This window comes from Nicotiana tabacum, chromosome 6 (genome assembly GCF_000715075.1).
Source record: "Nicotiana tabacum cultivar K326 chromosome 6, ASM71507v2, whole genome shotgun sequence".
Taxonomy (NCBI): domain Eukaryota; kingdom Viridiplantae; phylum Streptophyta; class Magnoliopsida; order Solanales; family Solanaceae; genus Nicotiana; species Nicotiana tabacum.
Window position 1 is genome coordinate 5,679,384 of NC_134085.1, and position 17,107 is coordinate 5,696,490.

The 17,107-nt window shown below is 36.6% G+C and overlaps 2 protein-coding genes across 2 annotated transcripts; one reads left to right on the forward strand and one right to left on the reverse strand.

Annotated features, from left to right (window-relative positions):
* LOC107777871 (transmembrane 9 superfamily member 1) lies at positions 1-7,872 on the reverse strand. The gene is made up of 12 exons (XM_016598031.2): positions 7,538-7,872; positions 5,843-6,032; positions 5,655-5,759; positions 5,476-5,493; positions 5,289-5,383; positions 5,043-5,195; positions 4,457-4,591; positions 2,961-3,127; positions 2,229-2,323; positions 1,752-2,125; positions 563-836; positions 1-433 (listed from the first exon to the last, which is right to left on the reverse strand). The coding sequence occupies exons 1-12, from the start codon at positions 7,610-7,612 to the stop codon at positions 366-368; spliced, it is 1,749 nt and encodes a 582-aa protein (XP_016453517.1). The 5' UTR covers positions 7,613-7,872; the 3' UTR covers positions 1-365.
* A 7,495-nt stretch (positions 7,873-15,367) lies between these two features.
* LOC142181668 (uncharacterized) lies at positions 15,368-16,292 on the forward strand. The gene is made up of 2 exons (XM_075255069.1): positions 15,368-15,439; positions 16,014-16,292. The coding sequence occupies exons 1-2, from the start codon at positions 15,368-15,370 to the stop codon at positions 16,290-16,292; spliced, it is 351 nt and encodes a 116-aa protein (XP_075111170.1).
* The last annotated feature ends 815 nt before the right edge of the window (positions 16,293-17,107 follow it).

Here is a 17,107-nt window from a genome sequence, read left to right on the forward strand (position 1 = left end):
TTTTTAAGCAATTGAAGTAATATGTTTCTTCATCATAAAATGATTCTCAATGTATTCCAAAGTACAGTGTTGATTATGTCCTTTGAAGTAATAACAAATGTAAGTAATATTATCTATGCACTAATAAAGTTGGACAATCTTCCAGTGTTTTCTCCCACAGAACTTACTAAACACTTTCACCCATCCTAAACCAGAAAATTGGAAATAAAAACTAATTTTCTTTCCTCATCCTCTTCTAAAATAATCTTCATTCACATGAGGTGACCAGATTGCTGAGGTATTATCTGGAAATCCTCTGAACTCCTCTCAAGTGACAGGCATGCAAAACTGTGGCGCAGCGTTTCAATATTGCTTCATTTAGGCACTTAATCACACTTGATATTTCTGTAAATCCTCCTAACGAACAAATTAGAGCCGAGATATCCTACAGCACCTGGAGTTCAAAAAAATCAAGAAAGAACAATTTAAAGTCGGAACTTTAAGTCCATGACAGGGATGAAGAATTTAATTGACCCGCCAGATTTTGTATTGACTCGAGACATACAAATAATATATAGCTTACCACAAAGGATACCGAGGCCAAGGCAGAACATCATAGTGTAGCCAAAGTAAAAGCTGGTCTGGAAGAAACCAGACATCTTAGTCTTTACATGATAGTAATATATCGCATATAAATACACATAAAGAGCTGTTGAGGCAGCAGAGAAGAACGACGTCCACTGCCAATGGTAGTTCTCCGCATTCAGCAAGAAATATGTGCCCACAATTGTCACACAAACAGTGACAATGATCAGGATAATAAATACAAGAAGCATAAAACCATAGACATAGTAGACCTGCGCAACAACAAAAATCAAGGTCAGCAGCCAAATACAAATGTAAAACACATTATTTAGAAAAACAAAATAATACAGCTACACAGCAGATATGCAATAGATAAATACTACAAAACTTCCAGCAAATTAACAGACAAGAAAGTAATAATTGTCGATGGCATGAAAGATAAGGACCATTCAAGTGCTGTACAATGTTGGGTAACTTTGAAGAAGTAACCATTGCAAGTTGTCCTTTATGTGTTGAAGTGATTTGTCTAATAATTTAGGGAAAAACAAAGGAACTATACCAAAAAACATTAGTAGATCAATGTTTTCAGAATCTCAAGCAACTAGAGAAATGGTCACCAGCATCTATAAGCAAAGACATTGATATGTAATGCAGGTTTGTTTCTGTTGCACTATGCGTCACTATAATTTATAAAGTTCAAATATGGTTTCCAACTTAAGCTTGGGCAGTTGCCAGTTAGAATGGTTTCACTATCCATGTCGGAAGTAGTGTCTGACAGGAAACACATCGGACAGTCCTGGGACCTGCCGGCATACCCAAAACAATGTTACATCTAGGTCACCTTTCCTATTTTATAATTTTGACCAATAGAAACTTATTCGCACATGCCATTCATAGGCCTTAAGTGTGCACTCACTCGAACAGTTTTTAGCTGTCTTAGAAACTATATATGCATGACATGTATAAACAATCACAGAAAGGTATATAATCTACGCAAAAACAGTTCTTAGGCAAAAAAATTATTTTGTCTCCGACTAATTCAATGCTCATAGTGGAAAACCGAGTAGTGAAGCAAATGAACATCTAATAAAGTTGAAAAGATTGTCAAGTAAATTAGTGCAAGGAACAATATCTTTTTAAAATGCTATTTCCATTTAGCCCAAAAAGAAAAAAGAGGAGAGAATAACCTTGTAGTTCCAGAAGGAAGTGAAGACAAAATACATCTCAATGAAAATGCTCCCAAAGGGAAGAAGACCTCCCATCAGAGAAATTACAGATGGTGTGAGATACCATTTCTTCTCAGGGATAGGACGGGGTATGGTCTTAACACGGCACGGATTGTTTGGCGTACCACTCCAGTTTCTTCCTACAACAGTACCAAGAAGCGCCAGAGGGAATGAAATAAAAGCCCAAATAACAAAAACCACCACCATTGTTCCAAAGGGAATAGCAGCTAACGATCCATAAAATATTGCAATCGTGTTTAGAATGAAACCAATGCCAAAGCACATAAAGGGGAAAAGTGACGCTGTAAGGATCATCGACTTTATCCACTTTTTACCTGACAATATGCAAGGGTAAAAAAACAACCTTCAATCACTTAATGATTAGAGATAATTGATTGAATCAACTGAAGAGACGTCAGCTGCAGAAAGACAACATACCACCATTACGAGAGTACAGGCCACCACTCACGTATCCGGCAATGAATGATGTAAGAGCATAACATACGAAAAAGGTTGTAGTAATAGCTCCTCTCCTGAGCAGCATAAAGTACAGCAGATAAGCACAATATTGAAGTATTAGGGGGGGGGGGGAGTATACTCCCTCAGTATGTGACATTATTTAACCATGGACAGTTCTACAATATTAATGTGATTTTTATACTATATAGGTAGCAGTGCAAGAAAATTTAACTGATATTTGAAAACTTAGCTTACTGAAAAAAAAATCAAATCCAAACCATATTAAGTTAGTTAGACAAATTTGAGTGTGCTAGTTGTATAAGATATATTATTACCCAAAATAGTAAAAAATGTTATACCCACATGAGAAGCACTGTAAATGCCAAGTACTGGTGATAAAATCGTAAAGATTTTAAACACTGACAAATTTGATTCACTAGGAAATATCCAAATCCATGTACTGGAACTCAAATAGAAAATGACTGACACAATGTTGATTACACAGAACATATATTTGGAAGTCTTCAGACAAGAGGATGAAGATTAATGGGTTAAAGTGTATCATTACTTCATTAAACCCCACCCCCACCAACAAAAAAAAAAACAGGTTAAAGAGGGAGCCAGAAGTAATGAACCGGAAATAAACTCTACCTAGAACCACAATCTTCAGATTTAGTACATATAATTATAAGGGAAAGGTCGCAGACATACCCAATGTATAACATTCCAACAATAGCAAATATGATCACAAGGAGAACAAGTGTTGTAAGCTGAGCGCCAGTGCCAACAACAGCTGAAAGCAGGGCCAAATTTGGTACAGGCCGGAAGACATCACCATGGACAAGTTTCCAACCAGACTCTTCATTTACATCCCTCTCCTGTACAATTAGTTTAAAGTTCGATAAACTATCAAAAATTTGCCAGACATGAGAAAAGGCCTCAAATAGTACCTTAAATTTGGGTAAAGACTCAAAATTGTCCTTTAAATATGCTCTGGCTGGAGCAGTAACAGTTTCTAAAAATGGTGCACTTTTGGTCCTGGTGGATGGAATCTATTAGCTACAAATATCACCCCCTACTTTTTGCCATTCAATACAAAATAACCCATTCGTAAACAAAAGCACCTCTCTCTCAACGTATTGACTTGGATGGAGTACTTTCATCTTTCAATTGTTGCTGGTGATTCCATTATGTTCCTGAGGTCCGAAAATAGGGACCTTTTAAGCAAATAAGGGAGTGCACTGCAGGTGGATTAAAGAATAGATTGGTGCCATACCAAGAGTTTTCCACATTCCTCAGAGAAGACAAGAATAAATTGGCTAAATCTACAAAAGCTTTTCCAACCCGAAAGCCAACAATTGGCTAAAAATTGAAGTCGGCCAAGAAGAACACTAGATGGTATCTTTAATTGTGTAAACAGAGGAGACCCATCTCTTGTAAAATGTATAGCAATTTAATTGTGTAAACAGATGGAGACCCATCTCTTGTAAAATGTATAGCAATTTAATTGTGTAAACAGATGGAGACCCATCTCTTGTAAAATGTATAGCAAGTTCGGGAAGTTTTTATGGTGAATGGTGAGTGTCTGGTAGCAGAAGCTAACATGGCCCCTTTTTCGGGGAAAAAAAGGTAAAGAAAAACATGGTTTCACTAAGAAAGGTGAAATGTGTTGTCAGTTTTTTTTTTTTTTTTGAAGTAAGGTGTTATATTACTGGCATGAAGAAGATGCAATAAGTACAAGAGTAGATGTGTTAGCGCCAGTTATAAAAAAGTTCTATATCTAGTGCAGGGAGCTAACCAGAAAACTGGCTGTTGGGCCAGAATGAGAGAGCTAATGAAGTCTAGAAAGGGGAACACATTATTTACAGGGGATAGATTACTCCAACCAAAAAGATTCATCAGTTAGGAGTTGAAATGCCATCAAAGCATCTGCATTGCAATTTCTATCAGGAAAGGGCTATTCTGTATTGGGCGGCAACAAATACGGGTCACATAAAGAACTAACAAGTTCCATCTATCAGGACCAAAGTGCACCACTTTTAAAACTAGAAGGACTACTAGTGCCCCACTATATATTTAAGGTAAGATTTTGCATCAACGCTCGAACTTAAGGTACTATGGGCTTTTTTTTTATAAGGAAGGGACTATGGGCTTTTATCACTCAGACATCATGCAAAGACACGATTCAAGAGAAGAAGAAACATTACCAAAGACTCCAGATCATCATCTTCACGGGCATATTTAGCATAATCATTACGAAGAGTGCGCATCAAAATCATAGACACTAAGCCAGTGAGGAAAATAACCATCATGAACGAATTGAAAACAGAGAACCAGTGAATCTGCATAAAGAATAAGAAGTTAACAGAGGCTGGCAACAGAAAGAGTAACTTGGAGATACTCACGTTTGTTTGTGCAGATTTCTCCGTTAGTCATTTGTTTCAACAAGGACCAGATGACAATGAAGTTTCAAAACACACACGAGACAAGAAAGCCACAAGGAATTTAAATTCTACAAACTCTCTCGGGGTAACAAAGTATTGTCTCTAATCATATCAGTAACGAAAATGTGAACAGTTATCTGTTGGAAATAAGTATGGAATTGTCCACTGGACGTATTTTCAGTTATCAAAGTAGTTCTTTCATATAATTGACCCGGTCATAGCTCATAGAGGATAGAGCCAAATGAACAGAGCATAAGACTGCAATCACCATTTCATTGTTCAGTTGATTCTTTCAATAAAAGCGATACTAGTGCAAGGTGAGGACCATCGATGGTGATTGGGCATGTACCTGATGTTCAAAAAAGGGGTAATCCAGGTATACGTCAAACCGGCGTTCATAAATAATATTTGTGGGGACCCATTTCACAGAGTACGTCATGCCCAAGAGTCTTCCTTCCTCCAATGGCTTTGGGCTCTCTTGAGTTAGGTTGACATGAATGATCTGTCGGAGTTAAAAAGTTAACTCAGTATAGCAACATTAAGTTGCAATAGGTATGAGAAGTGACCACAAGAGTGAAGATCAATAATACATTACCTGGTCTCCATTGTATTGAATAAGAAAATTCTTGTGCGTGTAGAGCACATGCTTGGTGTCTCGGCTTCTATCAGGAAGCACTTCACCGACGAAACCTGAATTTCCATTACACCATAATGAATTTCAGTTATGTTAAACAGTACCTAGTTATCAGAATTCACAAGACAAAAACTAGCTGAGCACATACCCCATAATGGCAAATCGTCTGATGCAGGAAGCCATAAGTCATAACCACAAAATACATACAGATCACCGGATACAGTAAAAAGGTCAGTAACTTAGCAGGTCTCATCTAGCAGCCATGTGTTACTGTTAAAAGAACTTTAAAAAAGAAAAAACCATAGGACATATTAAAAAGATATATACCCATAAAAAACTCAAACCAATATGAATTTTCGATTGCATCCTTAAATTGTGCCACTTTTGCTGCATCCAATGCAAGATCACAAATTGTGCTTTTCTCCACATCTCCTGTTGTAATAAAACGGAACATGGTGAAAAAGATGCGCTTTTGAGGAATAACAAATCCATTGTTAAATTTCAAAGAAACATACTTTTGAACTTTATGTCAATTCGGCTATCAATAAGCTCATTCCCACCAAGAACCTCGCCAAGGCCACCCCACTTGTGACCACCATCACCGGGGTGGCAGAATGGAAGGCTGTAATAGTTGTACGTCTCTTGTGGATTATTATAGGGTCCCACTTTATTTACCCAAAGAGTGACAGGTTCATCTGCTTGATACTGCAGCAAATAGCAGAAAAGACATACATACCATCAGATAAACTCAAACCACGTTCTTACCAGCAAAATTTTTGTGAAACCAGATTTTCCTATCTGAGTTTAGAGACATTAAAAGAGACAGTCTTTAGGCTCTCATAAGATATCCTAACCGAATAGCATTTGCGTTGATTGTGGAATGCTAATTAGTATCAACTATCGCATATGCTTTATTAGGAGGGCAGCAGAAGGTATAGAAGAATAAAAGCACTAGTAGCAGAAGACATGGTGAAACAAGAAATATTCAAAGGAAGGCGATGAGTAAATGCGCCAGTTTTGTGGTTACACAGTACAGGGTATGGACTAAGGAGGAGTGAAATAAAGGTTTCATACCCTTCAACTTTTGAAAAGATAAGAATTATAAGAAGATATATCTGGTTTAGTCAGTTAAATGGGAGAGCTTATCTATAGATCTTCCTTTCCATTTTGCATTCTCGTTCCCTTCTTTGATCTAAACATATTAAAGAGCCGAAGACAGCTTTTTGAGAGGTGAAAAAGCTTAAGGCAAGGTAATCCACAAGTGAAAAGAGATCTTCTTTCAAGTGATAATGATTTACAGTTTCTCAATCAAAAATAACCTCAAAAACAGAATAATCAGGTAAAATTGAGAACAGATTCAGAGAGAAAGGGCCAAGGGGAACCTTTGAATTCCGTTGTTATACTTCCAACAAACATAAGAGTCCCAATCAACACATATACACATAAAAAGCGTCAAACAAAATGCTCTAGCCAGCTAAGCAAAGAGTTACTACTCTAACCTTTTTCTCAACAATGCTCAAAATCATTAACAGTATGAATGTAAACACATTAACAGTGTAAAAAGAAAATGATCATAAAGCCTCCATTTTTTAAGATTCAAATCATTATCCAACTCGACCTTCAGCATCAGATCATTATAATATAAAAGTTTAAAATTTTCTTTTATAAAGCTCAAAGTTATTACACACTTAGAACCTATCATAAAATCTTAAAAAAACGACCACAAAACATCCAGTCTGTAACCTTCAAATCACTACCCAACTACAATTTCAGTTCATCAAATAGCATTATCATACAAAGTCTCTATTTATTTCCACAAAGCTCAACATCACTAAAAGCTAAGCATTTACACATAAACAGCAGAAAAGAAAAGAATCATAAAACCCTCTGATGCATAGTAGAAGTTACGGGTTCGGCCCAACTGATACACGTGATAAGAAACCTACTAAATTTGTACAAATATTAAATGTCGAGCCCAGTAAATCAAATGGTCAGTGGGTTCAGTGGCAGAACACCTAAAGTTCAAATCCTGGATCCGCCTCTGAATACAGAAAATGCAGTTACATAAATAAATAATAAATGAAAAAGGATTACATCATAGAGTTAACTCAAGATCCAAGAATGGTGAACCCCAGAAACCAAAACCCATTTATATTTTCAGAAACTAAAGTACATCAAATTACTAATTCACTGAAATTCCAAAATTCTACCTTGGCAAAAGATGGGTATGCAAGGAACAGAGAGGAGATGATGAAAATAAAGAGGGATCGGACGGTGGAGAGCATTGCTGTGAGATCTTGAAAATTGATTCTTGAAACGTCTTTTTTGTTTATCAATTACGGGTTCTTTTTTCGACAGAATGTGAGCTCTCTCTCTCGCTGTGCTCTTTGGATCTGAAGTTATGAATTGGTTTTTGGGAGGATGGAGGAATTTGAGAGCTCAACGACTCGACAAAGCTGCAAATCTGAGTTTTTGTCGTTTCAAGGAAACTGTTTGGAAAAACCAAAAAGAAAAAAAAAATGAATTAAAAGGAAAAAAGAAATTATGAGTAGTGGGCTAAAAGGTAATTACAGTAACTTATAAAAAAGTACTACTACCACGTAAAACTCTAATTAAACCCTGTCTCAACATCTGAGTGACGTATGCGTTTTGGGCTTTTGGCTTGAAGTTTAGGCTGGGCATATATTGTAAAAATGGGCGCCCTAACTTATAGCTAGGGGCGGATCTAGAGCAAAGGTTATGGGTTCCCGTGAACCCAGTAATTTTTGCATAGATCATGTATTTATACTAAAAAATTCATTAAAAGTATAAGAATATTTAGCTTAGAATCTAGTTCGTTGGTCCAGTTATCATGTAGATTAACTTGAGATTGTTATAGGAACCCATAAACTTAGAATTCTGGATCCGCCTCTGCTTATACCCATTTTTTAAAAAACTTTTAACTTGTACCCACTTTTTAAATAACTTCAGTCTCTTTTTCCTCCTCCTTCTCCTCCTTCATTTTCTTCTTCTTCTTTCTTCTGCTGCTGTTGGTGCTACTATGGATATAACTACATTAGTATCCAATGCATTTTAGTGTGATCGGATAATATACTCAGGTGCTTCACATTATATTACTTTTTATATGGAAGTCGTTCATGATATAAAGAACTTTAGTCATCAGAAAAGTAGTGGAGTGAAATTGTCAGTAGGTAATAGATGTAAAATAACACATATAGGGAATGCTTCTATATTAGACAATCAAATTTCAGGGATTTCCTAAATGTTCCAGACTTTAAATTTCAATTAATTTCGTGTCTCCAAATTGACCAAGGAACTACATTTTTGTGCACTTTTCTTCTCTGACTTCTATGTACTACATGGTTTTTAAAAATGGGAGGGTGATAGGGTTGGTAAAGGATACATAATACAAAACAAAATAAAAACTTCAGCTCCTGAAGTTCGCTAGTTACAAAAACAAAAACTTCAGTTCTAGAGCTAAAGTTCGCTAGTTACAAAACAAAAACTTCATCTCTAGAGCTAAAGTTCGCCAGTTACAAAAACAAAACTTCAGTTCTAGAGCTGAAGTTCGCCAGTTACAAAACAAAAACTTCAGCTCTAGAGCTGATGTTCGCCAGTTACAAAACAATTGGTTCAGCACACTTGCTACTTCAGGCCCGTCTACTAGAATGCTGAAGTTTTGTGTGATTGTCTTTGCTACTTCAGCCCCGTATACTGAAGTTATGCGAAAAAGCGCGTACGCTTGCAATTTTTTTGTAAAGCGGGCACAAGTTAAAACGTGACACAAAAAGCGGGTATAGATACAAATGAGTCGCATATATCGGAAAACTGATAGCCCGAACCGAAAAAAAATGGGAAATTTTCGTTCCTATACCATATAGGAAACTATATTACGAAAAATGTCCATAATTTACAAATTACCTGCCCTGCTAACAGATTTTCTACAACATATAAACAACTTATTAAAAACATAATCCTATTAGATGTACAATTCCTTTAATAGGCGTGCGAATAATGGGATATTAAGGATTCTTTCAGACTTTATCCAACGCAAATTTCGCTATTAAATTTCGCTCGTTTCTCTCCTAAAATCATTACTCTATTTTTACGACAATACTCTATTTCACTGGTTTTTCTGATTTCACAAATCAAAAGCGACTAAATGTGACGACCCGACCCGTCGTCTCATAGGTTACCGCTTTGTTTTTCCCATTCTCAGCTTCTTTATGCTTTATTATCCGTATCTTATGTGATCGAGTTGGTTTGGAGTGGTTTTGATAAGAAATGAGACACTTAGTCTCTTTTAAGAAGGCTTAAGTTGGAAAAGTCAACCGGATGTTGACTTATGAGTTAGAGGGCTCGGATATGAATTTTGACGGTTCGGTTAGCTCCGGGAGGTGATTTGTGACTTAGGAGTGTGATCGGAAGTGGTTTTGGAGGTCTGGTGTAGAATTAGGCTTGAATTGGCGAAGTTAGTATTCTGGCGAATTCCGGTTGATAGGTGAGATTTTGATCCGAGGGTCAGAATGGAATTCCGAGAGTTTTTGTAGCTTCGTTATGTCATTTCTGATGTGTGTGCAAAATTTCAGGTTATTCGGACATCATTTGATCGGTTTTTTGATCGAAAGTGTATTTCGGAAGTTTTTGGAAACTTAGGCTTGAATTCGATGAGTTTTGGGTAATTTGATGTTGTTTGAGGTGTTTTGATGATTGGAACAGGTTTGAATGATGTTCTGAGTTATGTTGGGATGTTTGGTCGGGGTCCCATGAGGCTCGTATATGTTTTGAAAGAGTTTTTGGAAGATTTTGGCGTTTCGATTATGAGCATGTAATGATCCAAAGGTCCATTTTTAGTTCTAGAGATTGAAATTTGATTTTGAGACTTCCGGAATTTTGATAATGAATTGTAGGAGTGATCTGGAAAGTTTGGTCTAATTTCATCAAGTCGCGATTGGCTTTTGACGCGAAACATGAGTTAATTGTTTAACGAGCGAAATGAGTATTGAACTGAGCAAATGAGCTCTGAATTGAGTTTCGACTGAAGGTCTATGTTCGTATTATTATTTTTAACTCATAGGAACAAGAATCATCGAATTCCGAGGTCCCAGGCCCGAGAAATGAATTTTTGAGTAAAATTGCTTTCTGAAAATATTTAAGGAAAATGGAAATGAAATTTGATTAGAAAGTGATGGTATCGAGCCCGTATTTTGGTATCGGCGCCCGGTACAGGTCTTATATATGGTTTAAGCACTTTCTATAAAGTTTGGTTGAAAACAGACGTCGTTTGACGTGTTTCAGACTCAAAATGGAAAATTTGATGTTTTATGAAATTTGAAAGAATTCTTGGATTTTAAAGCTTAATTCGTGGTATATGACGTTATTTTGGCAATTTGATCGCACGGTTAAGTTCGTAGGATGTTGTTGAGTTAGTGTATGTGTTTGGTTAGGAGCACCGAGGGCTCGAGAGTGTTTCGGAGGTGTTTCAGAGTGATTTTGGACTTAGGAAAATTGGAGAAAATTGCAGAAATAGTACCCCGTGAACAATACCGTGTACAGTACCCCGTGAACAGTACCGTGTACAGTAACATGCGTGAACAGTAGAAAGTGTTATTTATGCCAGTCCAGGAGCATGAGAATCTTATTTCAATTAGCATAAACATGTGTACTTGCTGGATTACTTCTATATGATATGCTTGGATTGGAGGTCTGTGACCGTGCCAGGTGGATTATGTTATTGGCAACTAAGTTGCTCGTGAAGTTAATGTCAATGTGAGCTATAGAAGAGCCGGTTATTATTATTCTATTCATGTATCTTGGTTCCACTGTGATTGACGAGCTCATAGCATATCGTTGGGTTGGTACTTGTGGAACTTTCAAAGTAGCTCTCTTCTTTGAGGTATTTTCCCTTTCTGGGGTAACCGGATGGTGCAATAGTAAGGTTTACTGGTATGACATTGTATTATGTACTTCTCCGTGGGCATGATGATTCGCTTGTGGTACTAGACATCAAATTGCGCTTGGTTGATATGGGAAATGTTTATGGCTTACCGCGTGATTTAGTTATCATTGGCAGCATATGAAAGTGTGAGATGAGACTTTAGTTGATAAGAGTTTTTCTATCGGCATTCGGGTGTTGTGTGCAGCTGTTGTGATTAGGAGTTATCACTACAAGCGTTTGAGTTATGTGATCTATCATGTAATAGCACCTGAGGTTACATGTGTGGGTTATTACTGCTTGTTCGGGCTTATTCACAGTATAAATGTGGGATTCTGATCATATGAAAGATTTCAAAAGTGGAAACGTGGTCCTATGGCTTATGGGCTAGATTGGATTGCAAAATTTCAGTTACAATGTGTTGTCGGACCTATATGAGATAGGGTGACGTGGGATCACCCCCGGGTATATGCGTGGCGAGGTTACTAAGCGATTGTTTGGATTTTGGGACAACTCTAGGCACATTCGAGGACGAACGTTTGTTTAAGTTGAGGAGGATGTGACGACCCGACCCGTCGTCTCATAGGTTACCGCTCCGTTTTTCCCATTCTCAGCTTCTTTATGCTTTATTATCCGTATCTTATGTGATCGAGTTGGTTTGGAGTGGTTTTGATTAGAAATGAGACACTTAGTCTCTTTTAAGAAGGCTTAAGTTGGAAAAGTCAACCGGACGTTGACTTATGAGTTAGAGGGCTCGGATGTGAATTCTGACAGTTCGGTTAGCTCCGGGAGGTGATTTGTGACTTAAGAGTGTGATCAGAAGTGGTTTTGGAGGTCTGGTGTAGAATTAGGCTTGAATTGGCGAAGTTAGTATTTTGGCAAATTCCGGTTGATAGGTGAGATTTTGATCCGAGGGTCAGAATGGAATTCCAAGAGTTTCTGTAGCTTCGTTATGTCATTTCTGATGTATGTGCAAAATTTCAGGTTATTCGGACATCATTTGATCGGTTTTTTGATCGAAAGTGTATTTCGGAAGTTTTTGGAAACTTAGGCTTGAATTCGATGAGTTTTGGGTAATTTGATGTTGTTTGAGGTGTTTTGATGATTGGAACAGGTTTGAATGATGTTATAAGTTATGTTGGCATATTTGGTCGGGGTCCCATGAGGCTCGGATATGTTTTGGAAGAGTTTTTGGAAGATTTTGGCGTTTCGATTATGAGCATGTAATGATCCAAAGGTCCATTTTTAGTTCTAGAGATTGAAATTTGATTTTGAGACTTCCGGAATTTTGATAATGAATTGTAGGAGTGATCTGGAAAGTTTGGTCTAATTTCATCAAGTCGCGATTGGCTTTTGACACGAAACATGAGTTAATTGTTTAACGAGCGAAATGGGTATTGAACTGAGCAAATGAGCTCCGAATTGAGTTTCGACTGAAGGGCTATGTTCGTATTATTATTTTTAACTCATAGGAACAAGAACCATCAAATTCCGAGGTCCCAGGACCGAGAAATGAATTTTTGAGTAAAATTGCTTTCTGAAAATATTTAAGGAAAATGGACATGAAATTTGATTAGAAAGTGATGGTATCGAGCCCGTATTTTGGTTTCGGCGCCCGGTACAGGTCTTATATATGGTTTAAGCACTTTCTTTATAGTTTGGTTGAAAACGGACGTCGTTTGACGTGTTTCGGACTCAAAATGGAAAGTTTGATGTTTTATGAAATTTGAAAGAATTCTTGGATTTTAAAGCTTAATTCGTGGTATATGACGTTATTTTGGCGATTTGATCGCATTGTTAAGTTCGTAGGATGTTGTTGAGTTAGTGTATGTGTTTGGTTAGGAGCACCGAGGGCTCGGGAGTGTTTCGGAGGTGTCTCGGAGTGATTTCGGACTTAGGAAAATTGGAGAAAATTGCAGAAATAGTACCCCGTGAACAGTACCGTGAACAATACCCCGTGAACAGTACCGTGTACAGTAACACGCGTAAACAATAGCCGAAAATTCTGGACAGTGTAAAGAAAGAGCAGTCTGATTTTCTTTCATTTTTTTGACTTTCAAGCTCGGATTCTGGGCAATTTTGAGCGAGAAGTTATGGGAATTCTTGGGGTAAGTGTTCTTGACTCTCTTGTGATTATATTCCATGAATAAATATTCATTTTTGGCTTTAGATTATTGATATTTGAAGAGAAATGGATGATTTTCTAAAATTCCCTAAAGATGAATTTTTAAGATTTGAAAGCCAATCCGATGTCGGATTTTGGTAAAATTTGTATGGTTAGACTCGTGGAGAGACAAGGAATCCGGTAATGTTAATTTTTTGATTTTTCGAGACGTGGGCCCGGGGCTCGGGTTTTGTCAAATTCGTGAATTTTGATATTTTTCGATTACTTTCGATTGGGTATTGTCTCTTTGGCATAATGCGACATATTCGTTGTGATTTTGGGCAGATTCGTCGCACGAGGAGGGTAATTTGAGAGGCAAGGGCATATCGAGCTAGACTTTGACCGTCTTGAGGTGAGTAATTGATGTAAATGATGTCCTGAGGGTTTGAAACCCCGAAATTTCACATCGTAACGCTATATTGAGGTGACTTGCACGCCGGATAACGGGCGTGGGGTAGAGCACCGTTGGGGATTGTGACTTGGTCCGTCCCGAGAGATGTTTGTACCGTGTTTTCTACTTAAACTAAATTGAGAATCATCCTTACTTAGATTTAATTGTTACATTTGGGCTTCTTGCCAATTATTTGAATCCTTCAGGGATTGATATCACTGCTTTCGCATATTTTGCATATCATTTGACCCCAGTCCAAGGTTTTAAATACTATTTTGCAAACTCAGCCATTTTTCTAAGATTTAAAAACTTAAATGATATTTCTAAATGATATTTCGGGCTGAGAACTACTGTTTTACAAATGCCCAAGGGGCTTATGATGGTTTCTGGACTGAGCATGGATCGGGCTGCGCGCCGCAACAATGTTACATTGATATTGAGGCCGAGAGCCTGGTTGAGTACATTGATATTGAGGCCGAGAGCCTGGTTGATTATACTGAGATTGATATGAGGCCGAGGGCCTAGATTTGATGCCACAAGATGACTTGATATTGCGCTTGGGCTGTAGGAGCCCCTCCGGAGTCTGCACACACCCCCAGTGAGCGCCGTCGACGATAAATAAATGGATGGCTCGGGTTGCATGCCGCAGTGAGTACTAGAGTGTACCATCATATGCATTGCATTGCACTCATTCATTTGTTTTTTTATCTGTTATACCTGTCTCAGTATTTGGTACTCTGACTTAATTAACTTGTTGCTTCACTATTTGTTGTTCTAAACTGCCAGTTATAGTTTACTTTGTATTTTTTTTTTCATAATTTCTTATTCTCAGCCTTTATATATGTTTATTACTCACTGGGTCGGAGTACTCACATTACTCCCTGCACCTTGCGTGCAGATCCAGGTATACCACAGGCTAAGTGAGGAATTGTTTAGCTGAGCAGGCAGTATCCGGGAGTATTGAGGTAGCTGCATAGTGTTCGCAGCCTTGATCTCTCCCCTCTATCTCTATCTTTTATTCCGTATTTTTCCTAGACAGACTTGTAATAGGTGAATATTCTGTATTAGAGGCTCATATTCATGACACCGGATTCTGTTAGGCTATGGTGTGGTATTTTAATTGAACTTCCGCAGATTTTATTATTAATTATACACTTGAATGAAATGACTTAGTAAATTCTCTGTGATATTTATCTATAATCTGAATAAGAATTTAGGATAATGTTGTTGAATGGTTGGGCTTGCCTAGTAGTGTGTTGGGCGCCATCATGACCGGGGTTGGGGCCGTGACACTAAATTAGGTGCAATTCTTCTATAACAAGCGCAATTATGTCGAAAATCCCAATTATGCTTCAACTGAATGGGAATTGGGATAGCTATGAGATATATAGAGACTTTCAGGTCGACAGAATTGTAGTCGAAGAGGATGCGAGTTATAGCTTATTGAATTCTACAATAACAGAGCATCTAATGATAGATACATCCGAAAAATAATAGAAATCAAATACATTGTCAACGAACATTGTCCTCCAATGGGAATTAGGAACGATATGGGTGTTCGTGTATACATGGAGACGAAAAAGGAAAACAAAAGCTTAGGAACATATTCGCTATGTATAACAGTACGTGATTTCAGTTTAGAATTGAGTATCACCAATTCGAACACAGTTGCAGCTTTGTTTTGTTACATTACTATCGAATTTTGGTTGTATATTATTGATCTACAATTTATCTACAATATTTCTACAGAAAAGGGTAAATTGAGAGTCTATATATATATATATATATATATATATATATATTAGTATTGAATTTCATTCTATCTACAATATTTCTACAATAAAACTACATATCATTTGTATATTATTGATCTACAATTTATCTACAATATTTAAAAAATAACTACATGTCAGAGTCTCTCTCTCTCTCTCTCTCTCTCTCTCTCTCTCTCTATATATATATATATATATATATATATATATATATATATATATATATATATATATATAATTTCATTCTATCTACAATATTTCTACAATAAAACTACATATCATTTGTAGCTCAATATGAAATAAAGATTTTCAATATTTCTACAAATTAACTACAAAATATCTACAAAAGACAATGTAGATAATTTGTAGATATTTTGTATTCTGATTGTATATGAATTGTTTTTTGTTTGTAATGTAATTGTAGGTGAGGGCTTCAACAGATCATATACATACAGTGATAGATGGTGCGAAGCGCTATATTGTTTGTCTTAAAAATAAGAGATGTAGCTGTGGACAATTCCAGCTTGATGAACTTCCTTGTGCACATGCTTTGACTGCTTTAAGCCGCAGGATTGAGTCTTATGAAATACCAGTAAATCCCCTACTTGATGAAACCAAATGGAATGTGCCACAACATATAACTGAAGAAGTTGGAAATCCACCTTCAGGTGGGAAAAGACAGCCAGAAAGACCTCAAAAATGAAGATACAAAACATATAATGAAGTAAATTCAAAGAAGTACAAGGTTTCATGTGGCAACTGCGGAGTAGAAGGGCATAATAAAAGATCTTGCAAGAATGTTCCCAAAAAGAAATTAAATTTTATGTAGTAAACTGAATTTTTCATAAAAATTACTGATGAGTTCAGGAGAATTATATTTGATGTGTAATAGTTTAGGCACCTTCAACTCTTAATGTAGTTAGTTTGAAATTGTTTTGTTTAATTAGTATTCTGTATTGAGTTAATACTTTGGTAGCTTGATTGGTTTGTGAATGATTTCTATATATATAATACACAATTATTTTATTATCTCTAGCACCCATCGATAGTTTTAATGATCCTTACAATTTATCTACAAAAGAACTATAAAAAACTACAAAATAACTACATAATCTGGAGTTGACAGAGTAACTACATAATAATTAAGTTGAAAAAGAGTTAACCAGTAACAATAATTAGATCAAGTACTGTTTGCTTTCAACAAGTGAATATAAAAACAACAGAATGTTTCCCCATTGTTCGAACTAGTATACTGGATAAAATAAAAATACAAAGGGTAAAATAATTCACGCAAAAATCTGCTACAATTAAACTTCAACAATCTTGTTCATAAACTTGTCTACCATCTTTCTACAAAACTAGCTGCAACTAGGGGTGACAAAATGGTTCAAAGAAAACAGTTAACCACCCATATTATCCACTAAAAATGGGTTGGATAATGAACTTTTTAAAAACGGGTCAAATATAGATAAGAAACATATTATCCATTTAGAAAATGGATAACCAATGAGTAACCAA

Coding starts and splice junctions, on each gene's coding strand:
- LOC107777871 (XM_016598031.2), bottom strand. CDS start 7,612: ATGCTCTCCACCGTCCGATCCCTCTTTATTTTCATCATCTCCTCTCTG. Junction 6,033..7,537: donor CATACCCATCTTTTGCCAAG/GTAGAATTTTGG, acceptor TATTTGCTGCAG/TATCAAGCAGATGAACCTGT. Junction 5,196..5,288: donor TTCAATACAATGGAGACCAG/GTAATGTATTAT, acceptor TAACTCCGACAG/ATCATTCATGTCAACCTAAC.
- LOC142181668 (XM_075255069.1), top strand. CDS start 15,368: ATGGGTGTTCGTGTATACATGGAGACGAAAAAGGAAAACAAAAGCTTA. Junction 15,440..16,013: donor CATATTCGCTATGTATAACA/GTACGTGATTTC, acceptor ATGTAATTGTAG/GTGAGGGCTTCAACAGATCA.